Here is a 21,066-nt window from a genome sequence, read left to right as displayed (position 1 = left end):
GCTCCTAAGAAGACTCCAGTCCTTTGGGGGGATAGAGAAAGTGTACGGGGGTAACCTCGGTTCTGACTCACCCTGACCCACAGGATAATAAAGTATAATCTACATGGAAAGGTTAGCAACACATATACCCAAATGGCTTTTCCTCTTCCTAATGGATTTAGGATTGATTCTCAACTAAGATCTTGGTTAAAACAAAAAGGATAAAAAAAAAAAATTCAGACCTAAAGATTCATCTAATTTTTTCTTACCTGGGTATCTATATTTCGGAGCCAAAATTGCCTCAGTACCCCCATCTCCTTCGCCCCTATTGTACTCTACAAAGAATTGAAAGTACAAAGAGAAAGAAAATTCTTATCATGCCCATTCAAGAGAGAGCATGAGAATAAACAAATAAGTTATTTTTTATTAATGTTCCCAGATCTTTCGCCCTAAGAATACTTTCTTACCATGATTTCCCAATGATTTGAAAGAGTCTATATACCAAAAGGCATTGATTAAACTAATTGGCTTCCCCATCAAACAAGTCAAAGACATATCTGCCAGTCTGACCTTATTTGATCAGCATGAGATAACCATGTTCCCTTACTGTTTGAGTTAATGTGATGTTAGCTCAAAGCAAACAAATGTATTTAGTTAGCTGGTATAGCCTAACCCTGGAGAAATTAAGATCTGGGTCACAAGAAGAGAGGTTGGGCATTGTAGCCTATGGCCTGGTTGAATTGGGCAGCTGCTATTGAAGATGGCCAGTGACACTAGTAAGAGAACTCCTTCTTCAAGGAATCGTGGGTTTGAGTTCTGGTATTAATCACTTCCAGCTGTGTAACCTCAGGAAAATCACCCAACTACTACGAGTTCAGTTTTTTTACCTTATATTGTCTAGTTCATAGGCTGTTGTAAAGAATAATGAAATCACCAACATAAAACTTTTTTTGAGACTTTGTTGCCCAGGCTAGAGTATGGTGGTGTCATAGCTCCCAGTAACCTCAAACTCCTGAGTTCAGGAGATCCTCTAGCCTCAGCCTCCCGAGTAGCTGAGACTACAGTGCCTACCACAATGCCCAGCTAACTTTTTCTATTTCTAGTAGAGACAGGGTCTTGCTCTTGCTTAGGCTGGTCTCAAACTCCTAAGCTCAAGGGCTCTGCCTGCCTTGGTCCCCCAGAGTGCTAGGACTACAGGCATGAGCCTCTGCACCTGGCCATAAAATACTTCTTAAACTATACAGTGCACATAGTATATAGTATCCCTCAGAGGATACATTCCAAGACCTCCAGTGGATGCCTGAAATCACAGATAGTACTAAACCCTATACACACACACACACATATATATACACAAATACATATACACACACTATGTTTTCTGATCTGGTAACTGAGCTGGCTACTACCGTGTTCCCCCCAAATAAGACCTACCCCCAAAATAAGCCCTACCAGGATTTCAATGCATTTGTTAAATATAAGCCCTACCCTGATAATAAGACCTAGTAATGGGCGTGGCTATGCAATGTATCTGCATAGCCACGTCATGCATTTCGGTGGGGAGCAGTAAGGAAGACTGGAATACCTTTTATCTGCCACACCTTTCTCTGAGCCGTTGGCACTTGCACAGGTGCACATGTGTTAACCACGGTCACAGGCCATCCTATTGGTCATGTGAGAATGGCTAGGTGAAAGAAGTTCATGCATCACAGCCCCACCACCAAGGTCGGCTCCCCCTGTCAGGTTCCAGAAGATGACTTAACTGTATTTGAATAAATGTAAATTGTTGTATTATACTTAATAAAAATAAGACATCCCCTAAAAATAAGCCCTAGTGTGTCTTCTTGAGAAAAAAATAAATATAAGACAGTGTCTTATTTGGGGGGAAACAACGGTAAGTGATTGATGGGTGGGCAGTGCATACAGTGTGGATACACTGGGCAAAGGGATGATTTAGGTTTCAAGCAGGACAGAGTGGGACAGTGTGAGATTTCATCATAGTACCCAGAATGGCATGTGATTTAAAACTTATGAATTGTTTATTTCAGAAATTTTCCACTTAAAGTTTTCTGACTGTGGTTGATCACAGGTAACGGAAATAGTGGCTAAGGGTGGGTAGGTGGGGCTACCATACAAGTATTAAGCACAATTGGTGATGTTATTGTTAGTGACAGTGGAAGTCTAGCTCTAGCTCTGACATTTACTGCCTATTTGACTTATCAAAATTTAATTTGTCCAAGTCCCAAACTGGCATGAGTATGTGATCCTAGCCTTCTTTTAAAGGTGACTTGGGAAGCAAATGAGACATGTAGGATGGCTCTGTGCATGCAGGAAAGTGCTGTTGTCACCAGCCACTGTTCACCTGCATGGCCAGCTCATGCAGGGCGCTGCTGTCCAGGCCCGAACAAGGCTGGATGAGCCTTCACGACGACATCTGGAGATTGTTTATTCACTTCCAAGGCCAACTATCACAGATAAGTTGGGGAGCTGGACGCCATGGTACCGCTCAAGGACCTAGGCACTTTGAGTACCCAGTGAAGTGTTGACTAACTATAAATTTAGTCTAGAATAAAAATGCTTTGAAGATATAACCACACTTTAAGATAGGAAGGTACTGTGTGCCTTTGTAATCTACGAGGGGGAATCTGTGTGAGGGGTAATAACACTGCTGATATTTACTTCTACTGTGAGAATAAAAGGTAACAAAGGGAAAGAAGAGGGCAGAGCAGCTCTTTGGAGAGGTATCCCTGCTGCTCTCTGGAATCAGAATCACTGGCTTTTCTGTAAATAAAAGTGGAACTGCTGATCTCTCATCCCTTCTCTGTTGATTGGCTTGAGTGACAGGTATAGACTCCTTGGTCCAGCAACACAGTGGACAGCAGCTGCAGTATAGAACTAAGTGTTCAATGCAGATCGTTTTACTCATCCTTTCAGAAAACAAGAATCTTTGTTTAATGGGTATTCCTAAAGGAAGGGGACTAGCATTTACGGAGCCCTTCCCACCTGCTCAGACCTGCTGCATGTACTGGCTCCCATCATCTTGGCAGTAACGTGATGATGTATGCGTGATTACTATCACTTTTCAGGCAAGCAAAGGAGCTTTCTGAGAGGTTCAAACGTCTGTTGGATCCCCAGCTAGGCCTAAATACGTGTTTGTCTGCTTAACTTCAAATTGCATTCCCAGTCGGGAAAGCAGCTTTGAACTCAGGCTGAGGTTGGGCAGAGGAGAGGAGAGGAGAGAGGACATCCTGGCATTCATCCGCACAGCACAGGGCCGGGAGGGGCTGCTCCAGGGCCCTATGCTCACCCAGCCTGGGATGCCAGCACTCTTGACCCTCCTAAGACATTTTCACACCCCTGAGTTGAGAAGTCCCAGAGACCTAGTGGAGAGCTTTGGCTGCTGGGTGGGTGGATCTGGGAGAGAAGCTGCGGCAGGGGAGAGAAGAACTTCTAAGTCTCAGTAGAAGGGAAGCATGCTGGGCAGTGTCCTCGTTCACTGCTCAATTCCCAGCACTGAGAAGAGAAGGCAGTGCAAAATAATGCTGAATAAACAGTTGCTGAATGAATGGACAGAGGGGCACTTGGTTACATAATGCCCCCTGGCCTTGGTAATGAACTCGCAAGGGGGGTGGTTGCTCTTTGCACAGAGTCACTTACTGAGACAACAAGTCTCAGTTGTTGGTGGAACTGGTTATAGCTCTTTGTAAAGTGTTTGTGTGGGAAGCTCAATAATGGGGCCTGGGGAAGGGACCTGGGCCACTAAGACCAGATGTGGACACAGGTGAGCCATACTCTGTGAGCTCCACTCCTCCAGGGACCCATGCTGGTGGAGAAGGGCGTGGCTGAGCAGGATAAATCCTGGGGCCACCTGCCTGACTTTCTGGGATAAGAGACAACTTTTGTGTTGTTTCCCAAGAAGTGGGCTCGGCATGGGACAAAATAAGGCATCCTGCACATGTATATAAAGTAACACGTGCAGTTACTGTAGTGGTCATAATATAGGAATTGCCCAAGTGTGGCAGGTCTAGAAGTATAGAGAGAGATGCTGTGGACGTGAATATGTGTGCAAGTGCATATGCATGTGGGATTGACAGAGGCCAAGGACGCGTGTGCAGGTGTTACCTGTATGCACAGTAACACCAGGAGCTGTCACACACCAGGAGGGGCTTAGATGCTGATCAGGATCACAGACAGATGGTCGCAGAAGCCAACCAAGGGGCTGTTAGGAGGAAAAGACAACCCCTAAGCTCTTCTCCTTTGCCTAGGTATGGGCCGCCCAGTCTTCAAAGCTCATCCTCCCAAAGGCCCACCGGCATGGTGGGCTGGGAAAGTCACTCCCTCTAAAAGTAAACAAGATCCTTGAGGGAGAAAAAGTCTTTAATTTTGCTTGAAGTTGATAACTATTGCTGAGATTTGGATGTTATCAAGAAGATAAGATTAGTGAGGGGGAGAAGATTTTAACCCCAACAGTGAAGACCAGGAAGGAGAGAGATTGTTATGTTAAACTTAGCTCGGCAGAGACCCAATGAGCCATCTTCAGATTAAGAGGCCACGTTGTAGACAAATGTGTGCTGCTCAGTCCCCACGTTAAGATGTTCCTCTGGAAGTTGGAGAGGAGGTTAGGAAGGGGCATGGAGGAATTTCAACTACAGATGCCCCTGTATGCCCAGATACTGTGTGTGGGTATGGTATAGAATCCTACAGACATGGCCTCATCTGTATCGTCATGCCATAAGGGCCCCTGGGCAAGGGCACTGAGGGCTGTCTGTCATCCTCCTGGTGTAACTGTCATGCAGCCTCTACGTACAGACCTGGGCGTGTGTGTGTATTTCTGAGTCTTGTGCACAGACACTTTCTGTGTCAGTACCGGACCAGACTGGGTGGACTCTGCACTCTTTGTTTATGGGAAATGGTTAGTCCAAAGAATATCACACAGTTTCCCCAAATCAAAAAAGTATCCAGATACAAGATGCCAACATGTGGTAGGTTAGACAGAAGGCACCTTTTGTGTGATCCTAATCACAGTGCTGGCATTGGGTGGTAGACAGTATGCTAAGGTATTTCAGGGATGACCAGGCCAAGTGTGACCCACTGGCATTACTAACGTACCCACTTACCTAGAGGAAGCACTTATTTTGAGGAGAGAAGGACAAATAATGCCTGTTCTAGGCACTTAGCTCAATGACCAAATCTCTCAGTCTAGCCAAACAGTAGGGCAAAGTTTAGATATTAACTTGTCTAAAGTGAGGCTGTGGGAGGGATTAGAGACGTGGGCCTTAACCTCTCTCAAGATGGCAGCCAAGGGACACACCCTGGACAAGGCTGGACGTGGTTCAAGATAGGCCAGGTTTGGGCTGGGTAGAGCCCTCTAGATCTCCAAGCATTCTCTAGTAGGCCCTTAGAGGGCCTGGCTGCCCCTGCCAACTCCTGGCTTTTGACGGTCCCCACCTCTTGAGCTAGTGCTGGCTGGGCTGTTTCAATTCCATCACTCTATAAACAGAGGTGTGGTAAGTGAAAGGTTGAAAAAACCCTCTCCAGCTCCCTCTGTGGGGCGGAGTAATGAGAGAAACAGGGTGAATGAAAAAGGTGGCCACAAGGCCTGATAATTCATGAACTCATCTTAGAAAAAGTGCTATACAGCTCACTGCTGAATATTACTATAAGTCACCTTTGAAGTGCTCCCTTGGAGAAGCGGTGCACTCACACCAGTGCCTGGTCTACCTTTTAAAGTAATTTTGGAACTCTTTTTCTGGAATAGCCATCAAGGTATTACGCTTGATGTCCTGAATGTCATCAAAATGTCTTCCTTTCAATATTTCCTTTATCTTTGGGTAAAGAAAAAAGTTAGGCCAGATCAGGTGAGTAGGAAGGGTCTTCCAATACAGTTATTTGTTTACTGGCTAAAAACTCCCTTATAGACAGTGCTGTGATAGTCAGTGCATTGTTGTGATGGAAAAGCCATGAGTTGTTGGTCAAGATTTTCAATTAAGATTTTTCTAACTGTTGTTTCTCTATCAATGTTTATTTGGTCTCCTATGCTTCTCAGTCAAGCTGATGATATTAACACACAGTTCAATAAAATTTTGCAATTTTTTCATCAGTTCTGCTCATTACTGGCTACCTGACCTCTCTTCATCAGTAATATTTTCTCTCCACTTGGAAAAACATTTGATCTATTTGTACACTGCCATTTTCTTCAAGGCATTATCTCCATAAACGTAGACTAACATGTCCCTGCTTTCACCTCCACTCTTTCCAAGTTGAACAAGAAACTTATAAGTGTTCATTTGTTGCTCTAATTCAAGCTCCAACATTCTCGGGACAGCACACAAAACATGTGACAATAATGACTGTCACTCAGCAAGACACCACTGCCACATGTTGACATGATGAGACACTGATACACTGAAGTCACGATCCCTTGCTGAGCTGTTTGTACTCTGCTGCCAATGTAGGGGCACAGCGGCAAGTTCATGAACTTAACTAACAAACCTTTGCATGCACTGGCTTGCTTGGGGCAGAGATGCCCAAAACATGGGTCCTCGGGCTTCAGTAGAGAAATGGCTGGGCTGGGGGTTGAGGAAGCTGACTATTGGTCTCCAGCAGACAGCACTACCACTCAGTAGGACAGGCTGGGAAGTGTAGTCCCCATGTACAGCCTTTAGGGTGGGGCAGTTTGGGGGGCAGAGGAGGAGAGTGGCCAGGTACAGCTCGTTATTTCAACTGCTCTGCTGCACAGCTTTGCCCAGCTCGGCCCCATCCCTTCCCATAAGGGCAAGAGGGGGAGAGGCATGATGTATCCTGCTCCCAGAGTTAGCAAACAGCCACTGCCACATTCCAGGGAGCAGGGAGTGCAGCCCTCAGTGGAAAAAGTGACCATTGCTCACATAGCCCTGGGAGAAGGAGGAGGCCAGGCAGCCCTTCCCCACCCTGGGCAGAGGGGCAGGCAGCACCAGGAAGCATCAGTTGGGGGGGAGGGACTGAGCCCCTTAAGAGACTCAGAGACCTGCAGAGGCCTCCAGCCCACTGCATGTCGGTGGAGAAGCCCTGCTGTCCTGGAGAGGAAAGGCAAGCTCTGGGTGGGTACTCACAAGTACCCTGCTCTGAGTCAGCCAACGGCGTCACCCTGGCCCCATTTTCCTCGACCCATTTATTCTCCTCTGCTCCCACAGACCACCCTAGAAACTCCCTTGCCAGGCCCAGAATGCTGATATTTGCTCCTGCCCCAGCTAATCCACACCCCATAGCCTTTGTTCAGCCCTTGCCCTGGCTGACCCCCCCAGTGAAAAGCTGGCACTGTCTTCCAGGACCATCCTACAGAACCACTCTGCTCCCAGGGCTCTTGATGTCCCCCCCCCGCCCCCCCCCAACTGCCCTGTTTCTATCTTCTTTCCTGGCTGCTCTGCCCCTGAGAGCCCCTCAAATTCTCTTGTCCCCAAGGCCCTAACCCTTGGTCCTCAGTCTCCTATCTTTTTGGTATCTAATCTCCCCAACTGGCCTCTAAGGTCAGGCTTCACATCACTTCTGCACGCCCTCTCACTGCGTACATGATAAATGAGTTTTAATGAACAGACAAATTAGTGGTGAAGGAAGCATGAGTGGGGGGGCACAGCAATACAGTACAACTAAGCAGTGAGTGACTTTGACCCAGGCACCCAGCCTCTCTAGGCCTCCATTTTTATCTGCAAATCAAGCACATTCAGCAAGAAAACTTGCACGACACCTCCCCCGAGATGCTGTCATTCAAATAAAACGGTAATTGCTCACAAGGCATGTGATTCCCAAACTGCGTACCAAGGCACCTTGTGGCACTGTGGTAAACTCACAGAGCTGCCACCGGATATTTTAAGTTGTCTACGGAAACACAATGATGTCCGCCTGACACCTTGAAAAATGCTCCTACTAAGTTATTTGGGCTTAACTACTTAATACATGGAACTGTGAGGGATTTCTTTTGATCTAGGGGCACCATCGAAAGAATTACAGAGACACTAAGGGTGCCACGAGTTGAGAAAGTTTGGGAACATTTCTATTAGGCTCCAAGCTCTTCAAAAGCGAGGTCCGTATATTATTTACTTCTGCATATTTGCTCCCTGCATCATAAACAAAAAGTATGGCCCTGAAGTTGGCATATAGTAGATAGAACTCAACAAACATTATTGAATGAATGAACGAATGAATGAATGAAACCAATGAAGCAGATGTGTAAAGGCAGCATTGTCACCACACACTTCCACCAGGAAACTGACAGTCACGTGTTTCTCGTCTAAACTGCTTAGCCACGCAAGGACTCCTCTCATTCCTGTCCCGCAGGAGGCAGGGCTGTTCTGATTCACTTTTAGAAATATTCACCAGTGCTCCTCTCAGCTCCCTGCCACACCCTTCCTGTCACCATGGTGATGCTACACCGAGTTTTCCTCACATCTTTGGGGAGCACTTGCTCTGTGTAACTTCTCAGCAGAAACAGACTGAGAATGTGCAATTCTCTGTTCCTCAGGCCCCATGTACATGCAAAGAGAAATAAAACAAAAAGCAGGCCGAAACGTACTCGTGGGGTCCTCTTCCTTGGAAATGTGAGGTTGAGATAGTTATTAGAAATGGATGATTTAGCCAAGCTGAGGTCAGCATTGTCTCCATAGTTTCTGCGCCAAACATCTGTTGGGAAATAACACCACAACGGAGATTTAGATCCTGGGCCCAGGAGGAATGTTATAACAGAGGCTGTCCTTGTCACAAGCTCTCTCTAAAATAATTCCCTCACCCCAAGCTAAAGATATAAACGGCACACAGATGCCCTTAAACATGCAGGGTCTGGGTGAGTGGGGTCACTACTTTGCCCCAGAACAGAGGACAGCGGTGTGAGGTATGGGCAGGCTTGGGCACAAGGACAGAGATGGCTCAAGGGGCTGGGGTCTGAGTGAGTGGGGTCACTACTTTGCCCCAGAACAGAGGACAGCAGTGTGAGGTATAGTCAGGCTTGGGTACAAGGACAGAGACGGCTCAAGGGGCTGAGCAAAGCCTCCACACAGGTCCTTACCCACAGGCCTCAGCGGGGTGCCCCGGAAGAGCTCGTAGAACTTGGACAGGTACATGACCATGCCGAGCTTGTCTGGCTCCTGTGCTGATGCCATCTCTTTGCCTGTGGTCACTGGAGGGATCCCAAACTCACGCTCAGCCACATCAAATGCCAGCTGGTTGTTCTCCACAGCGTCATCTTCATTCAAAGAGTCGAAGTTGCTAGAAAATCCAAACCAAGTAGAGAAATTCAGGGAGAGGAGGTGGGGATGGGACAAGGTGAGTGCTGCGAAGTGACACCCTGCCATCAGCAGGGGTGGGGGAGGGCAAAAGAGCAGCAACCCCAGCCCCTGTCCCCAATTCTCACCCTGGAACAGAAGGTGCTAACCCCATCCTTTCACTCAAGGAGTGATCAAATCGGGGACCATGATAGTATCAGTGCTGCGGGCCAGAAACCATCATAAAACAACTGAAATCTCTTTGGAAAATGTAGGGGCTACTTTACGTTTCAATATTTCCCTTGTATATTTTTTAAATTACAAAAGTAACATGGGTATGTTGTAAGGAAAATCAGGTTCTATATGTCATATCCCATCCCCTTCTCAAGGCAACCTCACTTCCTCAAGGCACAAAGCAATAACCCTTTGCTAAGTTTCCTGTCTTTTTGGTGGGTTTACACATGGGTGTGAGGCTATACTGCTGTTGATGTAAATATAAATACATTGTGTGTTTTGCACGTGATGATGTGTTTCCACTAACATAATCTGATCGTCCTATAGCCTTGATATAATTCCCAGTCTATAGATGGAAGAATCTAAAGCTCAGGGAAGGTACCAGGCTTGCCCAAGGGCTCACAGCTCATGGATTTTAATTCTGTAAAACCCTCCAACCAGTCTCCAGAATTAGGTCTTGCCCATCGGAGGACAGAGCTCCAAAGTACAAATGCTCAGATTTCCAGAGTGTGGCCACTGGAGGGACTGGAGAGTGCAATCACCACGCCTGAGCCAATTTTTACCCTCACGTATGAACAGCACAGGCCAAACTTTGCTGACAGAGTAATCAGTGCAACGAGGAAAGAACAAATTTAAGAAAAACACTCAAGTCTAAATCATGGGAAGAGCAATATTGAACCAAGTCCGTGAAGATCCTGCACCCAGTGGAGCAGCCTTGGCATCTCCCATCTCTGGGGTCCACGTGAGCCCCAGACTCACATCAGCTCAGGCCGGAAGTGGTGGATGATGGCACAGAGGGCCAGGCCGCTGCGCCAGGATGTGGTCAGATCGGTGACATTGACATGCTGGTAGCCCTCGGTCTGCTGCTGGCACCAGGTTAAGAGCTTGTTGGGCCGGATGTCTGACTCTGCAGGAAGGGGAGGCAGGCGGTGAGGCTCTGGGGAAATCTCAGGGAGCTCATCCTGGGGATTCCCCCCCACTGCTGTCATGGCTGGGGACCAAGAGAAGTGGCAGCCAGGTGAGGGGCCAGCACAGGAGCTATTGGTGTGGGTACAGTCCCCAAGTGCTGCCGCCTGGGGGCGGGGTGGAGAGGGGTGTGGGAGCGCAGGATGCTTGGACAGGAAGCATGGTCTCTGGTAGCAGAGTCCCTACAGCTGCTGTGGCCAGGCTCCCGGTGAGACACTAGGAGCACAGACTCTGCGACAACACGCTCATCTAGCGGGGAGGTCAGACAGAGACGGGGGAGATGATGACACGGTGCTGCAATGGAGCGGAAAACAGGGTGCCGTGAGAGCATGCAAGCAGCTTTGCCTGGGTTTGTCCCTCAGGAGAGCTCTCCGAAATAGTGACAGAGAGCGGGAGGGGTTTGAGCTGGTTTTTGAAGTGTCTAGGAATTCATCATTCTAGGAAGACAGAAAGGACTGTGCAGTGGTAAAGAATCTAGGAAACCCTGCCATGTCTGTGTGGCCCTGAGATGGTGTATTACACGTGTAGTGGAAGGGCATACGGGGTGTGGGGGCAGGGAGGAGCACAGCTGAGCATGCCTGGGGGAGGGGAGGACGCCAGGGCTGGATGGGGGCAGGGGCCAGAGGGGTCTGTAGGCAGGGCAGGGCCCTGAGCAGATCAGGGTGCCTGGGGGTTACTCGCTAGCCATTCTCTCCCCCTGCTGCTGAGCACTGGGCCCAGGAGGGTCAGCTGAAGAGTGGCATACATGAAGCTTGTTATCCAGTTGGGAAAACAAGACGGCCATCCTAAAAATATCAGTGAAATGAAAACAAGTCCCACCGAAGGAACTGGCTGGTTCACCTTTGCTGTGCTGAGCTCTCAGCAGGTATTAACTCCATCAGTCCTCACAGTGACTCCCTGGGCCGTTGTTATCTTAGTCTCACAGAAGAGGAAACTGGAGTGCAGAGAGGAGAACTCCCTGCCCAAGCTCTCCTAAACTCTCAAACTTAGCTGGTTATAATAAGAATTATAACTTTATAAAACTGTACAGCTGAAAATAGAGGCTCATAAGAATAAAGTTATAACATGTTATAAAAGGTGGCCAAGGCTTGGTGCCCATAGCTCAGTGGGTAGGGTGCCGGCCACATACACCAAGGCTGGCGGGTTCAAACCCAACCTGGGCCTGGTAAACAACAATGACAACTGCAACAAAAAATAGCTGGGCCTGTGGTGGGTACCTGTAGACCGAGCTACTTGGGAGGCTAAGGAAAGAGAATCACTTAAGTCCAAGAGTTTGCTATGAGCTGTGATGCCACAGCACTCTACTGAGGTCAACATAGTGAGACTCTGTCTCAAAAAAAAAAGTGACCATAAAGTTCATGTGCAATTTAAAATCACACAAGAACTTTACAGCCACCTGTATTTAAGTCACTTTCAGACAAGGAGGAAATCATCTCCTTCAAAGCAAAAGGGAAGGGAAGGGGAGGGGAGGGGACGGCAAGAGCAGAGCAGGGCTGGCTGTAGAGCCTGTGTCATGACAGCCACCACTGGGCAGGCCTCCTCCCTGCAAAGCACCCCCTCGCCACCTGGCCAGGGCCCAGGAAGGCCACTTACCCCTCCTGGAGAGGCTGATGGATCTCCTCAAGGAACCCTGTCTCTGGAGAGGGCAGTGGTCCAGCTCCTTCGTGATGAATAAATGCTTTACCTACGAGCAAGAGAGACATGCTTATCTATTAGTTCCCCCAGATCCTTGCCTCAGGGCCTCTAAACTCAGTACCGGTCACCTTTCTCCCTTGCTAAGGGCACAAGTCATAGAGAGAAGGACCTCACCACCCACCCAAACGTGGAGAGCCAAGAGTGAATGTATGTGACTAATTTGTGTGTGTGTAATTGGCTCAATTTTAAACTTCACACCTTTCTCTAATTCTATTGACCAACAACACTGGGGGTTTGAGGGCTCTGAGTCAGTGGGAGAAAAAAATGATCTCCAGGAGAGGAGAGGGAAGGCTTGGCTGAGTAGATTATTTGAGAGAGGTTTGATCAGCAAGGCATATGCACAGTGACAAATTGACACATGAAAATATGTGCACAGATTTATCCCCAGGAGCTCTAGTTATCCCCTGAGGGCAATGAAGAATGCTGCCTGTACCGGGGAGAAGAACTGGTCCTGCCCTCAGTCCCGGGAATTAGCCAGAATTTATGTGATATGACCCCCTTCCTACCGTTCAGAGCACAGTGACCCAGACAGCGCCTGGAGGTGGACTTGCCTGGTGGGGCCTGACACAGTTTGAGTTGAGGTTTGGGTACCGGGTCCCTGGGTCCAGCGTGTACTGCTCAAAGTTCTTGTTGATGTTCTCTGGGGTCGTCTGAGGTAACAGCCGGTAAAGACTTTCTCTGGAGGGAGGCAGAGCCCAGAGGTCAGGCCTTGCCATCTCAGGCCTCAGCCTCCCCTCACTCCCATTGCCCAGGTTCAAGGGCTTCTTGGATGTGTTTGTATAAACCCTTCCCTGAGATGGCTGACACTTGTGGTTCTTCAGATCTGCAAAGTTGGGGCATGGTCAAAGGAGCTGAGAGGAGGGGGTTTCTTAGTGGTGGGAATGCAGGCCTCCTGCCCTGGCTGAGACAGGGGTGCAGGGCTGGTGGCATGACCAATGGTTTGCCTGTAACCACAAGGAGTCATGCTGCCTCCTGTAGCCTTTCCCCATGACCACAGGCCTCTACACCCAAAACTGTCCGAGGGCTGCTGCCATCCGCCAGCTCTGACGTCTTCACCTATCAGTTGTCACAGGCACGTGGCCAGCAGCAGGGGTCTGGGAGGAAGCCCAGGATCTCAGCAGAGGGAGAGGCCTGGGAGGTCAGAGAACTCAACTGCCATTCAGGGCAGGACACTCAGCCCTGCCTTGGAAGACTTCCTTAAAACCTCTGGCTCCTGAGTGAGTAAGCAATGTTGGGGAGCCCCATCTCAAGCCGCCCCCATACAAAGGCTTCTCTGGCATCTGGGGCCTGAGAGCGGGATTGGAGAAGGGGGTTGTGATGAAGAAATTGTCCTTGGAGACCCTGGTGATCGAATTAGGCCACACAAGGGAAGGCAGACTGGAGGGGCAGAAGCTCTAGGAATATCCAAGAGTCACCTGGTCACCTGACAGGTGATCTTATCCTTTCTCCTGCCTGAGCCTTTGACATGGCCCTGCCCAGGTAGGAGCCCTGTAGTCAGAACTCACCTCTCAGCCAGCAGGTCCAGGGGAGAGCAACCCTGGCTCCAGCTCTTCACCATCCATGCCGTGTCAAAGGCTGCCAGGAAGCCACGGGCACACCCTGTGCCCATGGGCCAAAATGGCTACGAAAGAAAATGTGCAAAACTCTATGATTCTATGATCTCCCACTGTTCCCAGCACACACTGATGGCCAGGCCTATGCCAGGCACTGGAGGGACAGAGAAGTGATAGGGCAGGAATCTTGCTAGCTACAAGTATTCACCATAAGCTCAAACAGCTGTAGCACAAAGCCAAATGTAAAGGGTGTCATGACATAGGTACCACAAGACTATTCTAGGCTCCCATCCTGGGAGAGGGAGATGGAAGTTAGATAGAAGAGCCCACGGGTCAGGAGCAGTTGTTCACACCTGCAATCCCAGCACTTTGGGAGGCCAAGGTGGGAGGATCGAGTAAGGCCAGGAATTTAAGAACAGCCTGAGCAACACAGTAGACCTTGTCTCTATAAAAAAGAGAAAAATTAGCCAGGTATTGTGGTGGTACCTGTAGTCTCAGCTACTAGGGAGGCTGAGGCAGGGGAATCACTTAAGCCCAGGAGTTTGGGGCTGTAGTGAGTTATGATCAGGCCACTGCACACCTGGGCAACAGAGCAAGACCCTGTTACAAGGGAAAAAAGAGAGAGCTGCATTTAACCAGTTTCGAACAATGGATAGCATTCTGACCTTAATCCATTAAAGAATAGTGTGAACAAAGGCACGGTGGCTGGAAAATGCAGGAGCCCGAAGGAAGAATAGCCACCTGGTTTGGGTGTAACATAGAGCACAGGAGTGTGGAGGGAGGAGCCAAGCTTTGCAGAGCAGGGAGGGTGCTGAATGCCTCACCAAGGAGTTTCCCTTCCAGTCCATGCAAAACAGTGCCCAAAGGCTAGTTCATTGCTAAGTGCTAACTAACTTCCAGTGTAAGTAGGGTTTGGAATTTGTCTTTTAACTTGGGATAAATACATTAACATCTTTGATCAGTGCTTAATGCGTTAAGGATACAAATCTATCCCTTCTGAAAATATTTAATCTAAGAGTCCTTGCACTTGCAGATTTTCTGGACTTCAGGGTCTACACACTTCTTTTGCATTTTACATAATTTTCTGGTCAATAGGACACAAAGGGCCACACACATGAGGAGGAAGCCTTGGGCCAGCTGACGGCCTGCCCACTCTGAGAAAAACAGCCCTCGTGGTCCAGACCAGGGCTGCCTAACTTTGTACTTCAACAAGGAAGTCAGTGAAAAGAACCAGGGGTGGAGGAGAAGGCTCTCCCACCTACACACTGGCAGAAAGGGATCCTCTGAAGTTAGCAGGGCAGGCTCAGAGGCCAGGATGGGCTCGGCAGAGTCCTGCCACCTGCCTGAGAGCCTGTCTTTCCCCTGCTGCATGAGGGCAGATCCTGCCTGCCAGAACATAAACGCAGGTAGTATCTGCCCTCAGGCAGCAGAGGAAATGAAGGGGGCTCCCTGCACAGAAATGAAGCAGAAATGAAGGGGGCTCCCTGCACAGGCAGTACCTCGAGTAAGCTGTCACCCACGAGGGCTACAAGCAGCTGGTGTGCCTGCCGCTCCCGCACCAGGGCTGCATTCTCTGAAGCGTACATGGAGGTGAAGTCAAACATGGCCACGTCGGGCTGCCCGTAGTGGTTCCTGGCAAAGTCTAAGCATGGCAGCTTGTAGTTAGTAGCGAAGTCCGCAGCTTCCCGGGCATAGGAGAGCAGGTTATCTTGGTTCACGTTCTCCGCACACAGCAACATCTCTGTGTCGATGTAGTCCTGGGGAAGAAAAAAACACGGTGAGGCAACCTGCCCTCCCTGGGGCTACTGCGCAGACCTACTTGGCAAAAGGACTTGGGATGGGTCTGTACAGTGAGGCTAATCAAAGCAAAAACAGAAAATCGGAGCCAACGTAACAGAGGAAGCCAGCTGTGAGGGTTAACATGAGTGTGATTAAGCATCAAATTTAGTGTTGAGCTTCCCGGCATCCAGGGCAAAAGGGAAATGTGATATGTCACAGGGCTTTCCTTATCAGAAAGAAGGAAGCATAGAAATTCCTCAGGGGAGGCAATTTTTTCCTGGCACTAGATTCTAAAAGATCTGTCTCATGTAGGAATTTCAATAGAGAACACTGAGAGTTGTAATGAACAGTGTCCTTGATAATGGTTTTGGAGCAAGCAATGAGCACATTTCCCATGGCTGGTTCTCGTGGCAACTTCCAATACAGTTAAGAGATAAAGGGCAAATCGGTAAGTGCGACTTTGTAATGAACTGAGCTAAGCTAATGTGGTCCAGATACGCTGTGTTTAGTGTTCAAACAAGACCAAGAAGAAAACAGGCACTCAGCAGAACTCGGATTTTTCTCTCCAGAATCAGTGACCTCTTTTCTTGACAGACCGAGGGCTGCTCAAAGCCTGGCTTTGGTCTTGGTGTTGACTGTCGTACTGCCCTGCTGGAGGTGGAGAACCCTGGGTCAGAGGTCTAGGAAATCCATCCTGCAGGGAGAGTGGCAATGAAGCCCAGGACGTCAGGGATTGAAGAAAGCAAGAACATTCGGAGCACCCCAAGTCCACGCTGCTCATTGTGTGGCTAAAGAAACTAAAGAAACCACCTTTCTCAAAGGTGACACAAAAATCACAGATACCTGGGGGTGGGAGGCAATTTTTCCTGGCACTAAATTCTAAAAGATCTGTGCCATGTAAGAATTTCAACAGAGAATACAGATTTTAGAGTCCGCCATGGCAATGGTTCTACCTCTGCTGCTTGTTAGTTACAAATTTGGGCAAGTTATTTCACTTTTCTGAGTCTCCATTTTCTCAATTGTAAAATGGTTATCACCAAATCTACTTGACAAAATCTGCTCAGGAGGATGGCATGAGACTGTATGTGTGAAATCTCTAACTCCTTGCCTATATGTGGGAAGTGCTCCATGAACCGCAATTCCTGTCCCCAGTAATTCACGATGGCACAAAACATAGTGTAGCTGGAGCACAGCCTAGATCCACCCAAGGCACCACCACTGAGAGGTCTTAAAGGAATAGTTTCATCCACAGCCACCTATTGTCTCAATTTCCTGAATTGCCATGATTTCAAATACCCTGTTCTGGAAATTCTAAAATTGCATCCAAACCATATCACCCACATTGTGCCCAGCATTGGCCTCAGAGCCCTTTGTCAGGTCCTGGGGTCCAGAACAGGGGACCTGTTACCTGGTGTTCTTTCTGATCCCTGTTGCTACAGTCAGAGGCTCCTCCCCTCCCTGGAGGTGTGCCGAGAGATGGGGGATGAGTGAGTGGGAGGTCTCCAACACACCCCTCCTCAAAACAACATCCCTGAAGGGTAACATTAAAATGCCTGGTGTTGAGGCCTGCCTGGGAGTGTGGAGAACTGGCAAAGGGGGCAGGCCTCTGGCTGGGCCTCGATCTGAGCCCATATGATCTGGGGCTCCTGTGCGGCTTTTGAGGGGGTCCCAGGCAAATGGGTGGACAGCAGGAGGCACTGAACCACAGGGACAGGGTGAGATCAGGTTGAGAGGGACAAATGTGGGGGAAAGAGACAGGAAACAGGGTTCTAAGTGAAGCAGGCAGGCCCAGGAGTCATCCTGCATTAAAACGGAGGAGGGATGGGAATGCAACTGGGCCTACTCACCTCAGGCCTGTGGTACAGAGAGGTGGGCAGTGGAGAGGGAAGCAGTGAAAATGAGCACGAGAAGAGCAGCCTCCCCAAATGTTACTCTGGGGAGAGGCTGAAGTTGGCAGAGTGATGCCCATATGCTCCACATGGGGGTTGGAGGGCACAGCAGTGGGAGGCCGCAGGTCAGGCACCTGTCCCCTGCCTCACCCATCAAGCAGCCAAGCTTCCCCCATTGTGCCTAGAGCAGGCCTGCTGGCCCAGGAATCCCAGCCTATACATGAGTGGCCAGCAAAGGCAGGGTCCCAGGAAGACTCTGGGATGAGTCATCCTCCCAGTGGTGAACAGAAACATAGACACAGCTAGGAGCCCGCAGGTATTCTGGTTTCTGGAGAAGAAACTTTATTCCCCCTTCATCAACCATTCAAAGAAACCCAGAGAGTAGCTGGAATAGATGGGAAGCAGGAAAGGGGAACTTCTTATTCATAGGTCAGTCAGTCATTCAACAAACATTCACTCAGCACCCTCTGTTGCGCCTGTAGGAAGATGCTGACCCATTTAGGGAGAGGATTTGACATTCTCTTGGGTAGCAAGAGAAGAATGTAAGTTTAAGTGGCTCAGAGTAGATGGGCCAGGCAAATGCTACAGAGTGTGGCTGGGAGCTCAGGCCACCGCTTCTGGTCCAAATAGGCTCCCCCATGTCCAGCCTAAGGCCTCCACTTTCTATAAGAGAGTTCCTATTTTGTACCTCGAGACCCTTCAGTGCCAGCTCAGGGGATGCCCCTCAGTCCTCTAAGGGAGAGGCAAAGTACTTGGTGAGGACACCCAGGGGCCTGGAGGGGCTCTGGCACTACCAAGAAACCAAGTATTCATGAGAACATGTCACTGCCTGGCGAACGGCCGAGGAGACCGTCACATCCCAGGAGGCTGGGGTAACATGAAACATGAAACCCATTAGACTTCGCCTGCCTGCCCGGCCCCACCTCTGCCAAGTGCCCACTGCCCTTGCACCCTCTGACATAGGCAGCGCCTTCGGGAGGGAGGGATGCTTGTGGGGCAGAAGGAAAAGGGGCTCCCTCTCCCCCAGACTGGCCAGTTGGCAGGAGGGCACCATATGTCAAAGCCTATGGCCCATAGCGGGTGGGGGGTGCCTGTCAGCTTCACCCAGCCCATGTCCACTGTCTCCACTCACAAGCCAGGCTCTCAACAAAGACCTGAGCTGAGGTGGAGCCACCCAGGGGAAGGCCGGTTACTAATGTTGCCCACTGGCTGCCAGCGCATGCAGGCGAGAAGCTAGCCGCATTCTTCTCTGATGAGCAGTGAAGAATGGTCTCCATGCCGCACGTCTGCAGCAGGCTGACCTGGGGCTGCACGATCCTTATCTCCAGGATGCAGCAACAGTGGCCGTGATAGCAGGGGCTCTGGAAGGGCTGAAAACCTGACCAGAGATGCTTCCAGCCAGGGCCCCCCACACTGCGTGTTTCTTCTTTCCAGCCTTGTCTACGTTGAAGCATGAAGAAGCAAAGCCCCGAACTAGAAGCCGGGGAGCCAGCAGGACAGAAAAGCAGGTGTCCAGACAAGGCTGAGAAGTTACAGAGGGACTCTACAAAGCCACCACGTGCCAGCACTGTGCTCGGTGCCGTGTGTGTATGTGTGCACGTGTACATGTATGTGTATGTTGTGTGTATGTTTTTTTTGTTTTGTTTTGGATTTTTTTTGTTTTTTTGAGACAGAGCCTCAAGCTGTCACCCTGGGTAGAGTGCCGTGCCATCACAGCTCACAGCAACCTCCAACTCCTGGGCTTAAGCGATCCTCTTGCCTTAGCCTGCCAAATAGCTGGGACTACAGGTGCCCTCCACAACGCCCGGCTATTTCTTGGTTGCCGCCATCATTGTTGTTTGGAGGGCCCAGGCTGGATTCAAACCCGCCAGCTCAGGTGTATGTGGCTGGCGCCTTAGCTGCTTGAGCCACAGGTGCCGAGCCAGTGTGGGTAAGTTTTTATCTGCTCCTTCTGAGAACGCTTTCAGAAGTAAACTGTCTTTCCCATTTTGTAGATGACACAACTGAGGTTCACCCTATCAATCTTGAGTTAGTACGTGGCTTGCGACTTTCTGACTGTGTGAAAAGCTAGTTTCTCCCCATACCATGATGAAGGTTCACAGGGATGAAATTCACAGGTGAAAGCATCTCTATGTCCCACTAGGACAAAAAGGCTTTACCTGCCTCCAAATGACATGTGACCTCCCAGAGGAGGGCAGGGCTGAATGGGTCTCGGGCAGGGAAGGGCTTAGCTGATGTATGTTAACCCCACCAGGTACCCTCTGCAGAGACCTCTCTGCGTGAACTGATGTGGACTTCTTTACCTAACACTCGTACAACCTCAGGGAAGGGAAGGTGGTGGGCTGGGGGTCCCTTCCCTCTTTTCCCTTTGCTCAGTTTCTGGTAGGAAACTGCTCCCACAACTGCGGATGCAGCCAGCCGGGTCACAAAGGGAAAGACAGCTGGGAAACCCCAGCCAAGAGGTACGTACGTTTTTGATGACACCTTTGTCCAGCAGGCTCTGCTTCTTGGCTGTCATGACAAAATAGTGGGTGCAGTCCTTATAGTAAACAATGTTCTCGAGGTCAATCCCTGAAAAGAGAAGCGTTCGCGGACTCAGTATTTCTTGCTTGTGCCAACTGGGCCCCTGAACCCGTACTTTGCCTCATTACAGGTCTCATTATTTATCCACAGCATATTCAGGTGAGACAAGTTTTTAAGACATGCAATGCTAGAAAAGAGAAAATAAAGTGCCGGAATGTACCCAAGTCAAGCAGCTAGCTTTTATTGTCCCATAAAGACATTTCTTTTAAAATGCACAATGTGTGTAGGGAGTATAGACCCGTATTTCTAAGGTAGGGCTGGGTAATTGTTACAGAAAGGCCAAGGGCCGGCCATGGTTATGGCATCTAAGCAACAACACGGCTGGGATCTGACTCTAAGTCCTGTTCACTGTGCCCACAGCTGCCTGGAGCTTCAAGAATTCTCCAAAGATTATGCGAAAGAATCTTTCTACCATTTTCCTATTTACATGTAAAAACCCAAGTGGGGGTGGAACAAGGAACAACTCAGGTTATGCGACCAGGTTGTATTTTACTGCACTTTCCACCAACTGCAAAACATTTTGCAAACTAGTTTTCTGCATTTAAAACCAAGCTGTGCCAGGCGTTTAGCTCTCTGGTTCTCAAAGGGTGGTCTCTGGCCAACAAGAGCGGCAGCCATGGAGAGCTTACTAGAAATGCAAATTATCAAGGCCCCACCCCAGACCTATGGAATCAAAACCCTGGGGACAGAGCCAGAATTCTGTGTTTTAACCAGTTCTCCAGGTGGGCTGAGTCACCTGCAAGTTTGAGGGTGACGCCTCAGCTTATTGGAAGGGAGAGAGGAAAAGACACAGGGCAGGGGGACAAGCCAGCATTCAACACAAGGCGTGCTGGGTTACCATAGAAACAGCTTTATTACAGCTAAATAGGAAACAGCCATCAGTGCAGAGGGCCCCCAGGAGAGTCAGAGGAAATTCACAGCTGTCACTGTGTGAGGGCCCCGCTGTGAAACAATGGCTAAAGGTGACAACCACAGTGAGCTTAAAGGAAACTCTTGGAAACATGTGGGAAAACACACTCAATGTCCTGTCATAATTTATATTTGGTGGTGTATTTGTGTTCTTAGTTTTTGAAGGGGAAGGAGGGTTGGAGAACTCTTAAATCATTCAAAAACAGTATATGCTGGGAGGAAAGATTAAAACTTTTTTTTTTTTTT

The 21,066-nt window shown here is 49.2% G+C and overlaps 1 protein-coding gene across 7 annotated transcripts in view; it reads right to left on the bottom strand.

Moving 5' to 3' along the window:
- LOC100954750 (F-actin-monooxygenase MICAL2) overlaps window positions 1-21,066 on the bottom strand; it is a 226,707-nt gene that overhangs the window by 102,643 nt on the left and 102,998 nt on the right. For all 7 annotated transcript variants that reach the window (XM_023516167.1, XM_023516250.1, XM_023516270.1 and 4 more), the window contains exons 8-15: window positions 19,799-19,899; window positions 15,160-15,417; window positions 13,613-13,728; window positions 12,659-12,785; window positions 12,006-12,096; window positions 10,206-10,353; window positions 9,017-9,216; window positions 8,528-8,634 (exon numbers count right to left, since the gene is read on the bottom strand). In XM_023516167.1, the coding sequence (XP_023371935.1) occupies window positions 8,528-8,634; window positions 9,017-9,216; window positions 10,206-10,353; window positions 12,006-12,096; window positions 12,659-12,785; window positions 13,613-13,728; window positions 15,160-15,417; window positions 19,799-19,899 (1,148 nt within the window). The remainder of the gene's footprint in view (window positions 1-8,527; window positions 8,635-9,016; window positions 9,217-10,205; window positions 10,354-12,005; window positions 12,097-12,658; window positions 12,786-13,612; window positions 13,729-15,159; window positions 15,418-19,798; window positions 19,900-21,066) is intronic.

This window comes from Otolemur garnettii, unplaced genomic scaffold (genome assembly GCF_000181295.1).
Source record: "Otolemur garnettii isolate 467f Iridium unplaced genomic scaffold, OtoGar3 scaffold00001, whole genome shotgun sequence".
NCBI classification, from domain to species: domain Eukaryota; kingdom Metazoa; phylum Chordata; class Mammalia; order Primates; family Galagidae; genus Otolemur; species Otolemur garnettii.
Note: the sequence above shows the minus strand (reverse complement) of the source record. Positions and strands in the feature narration are given on the sequence as shown.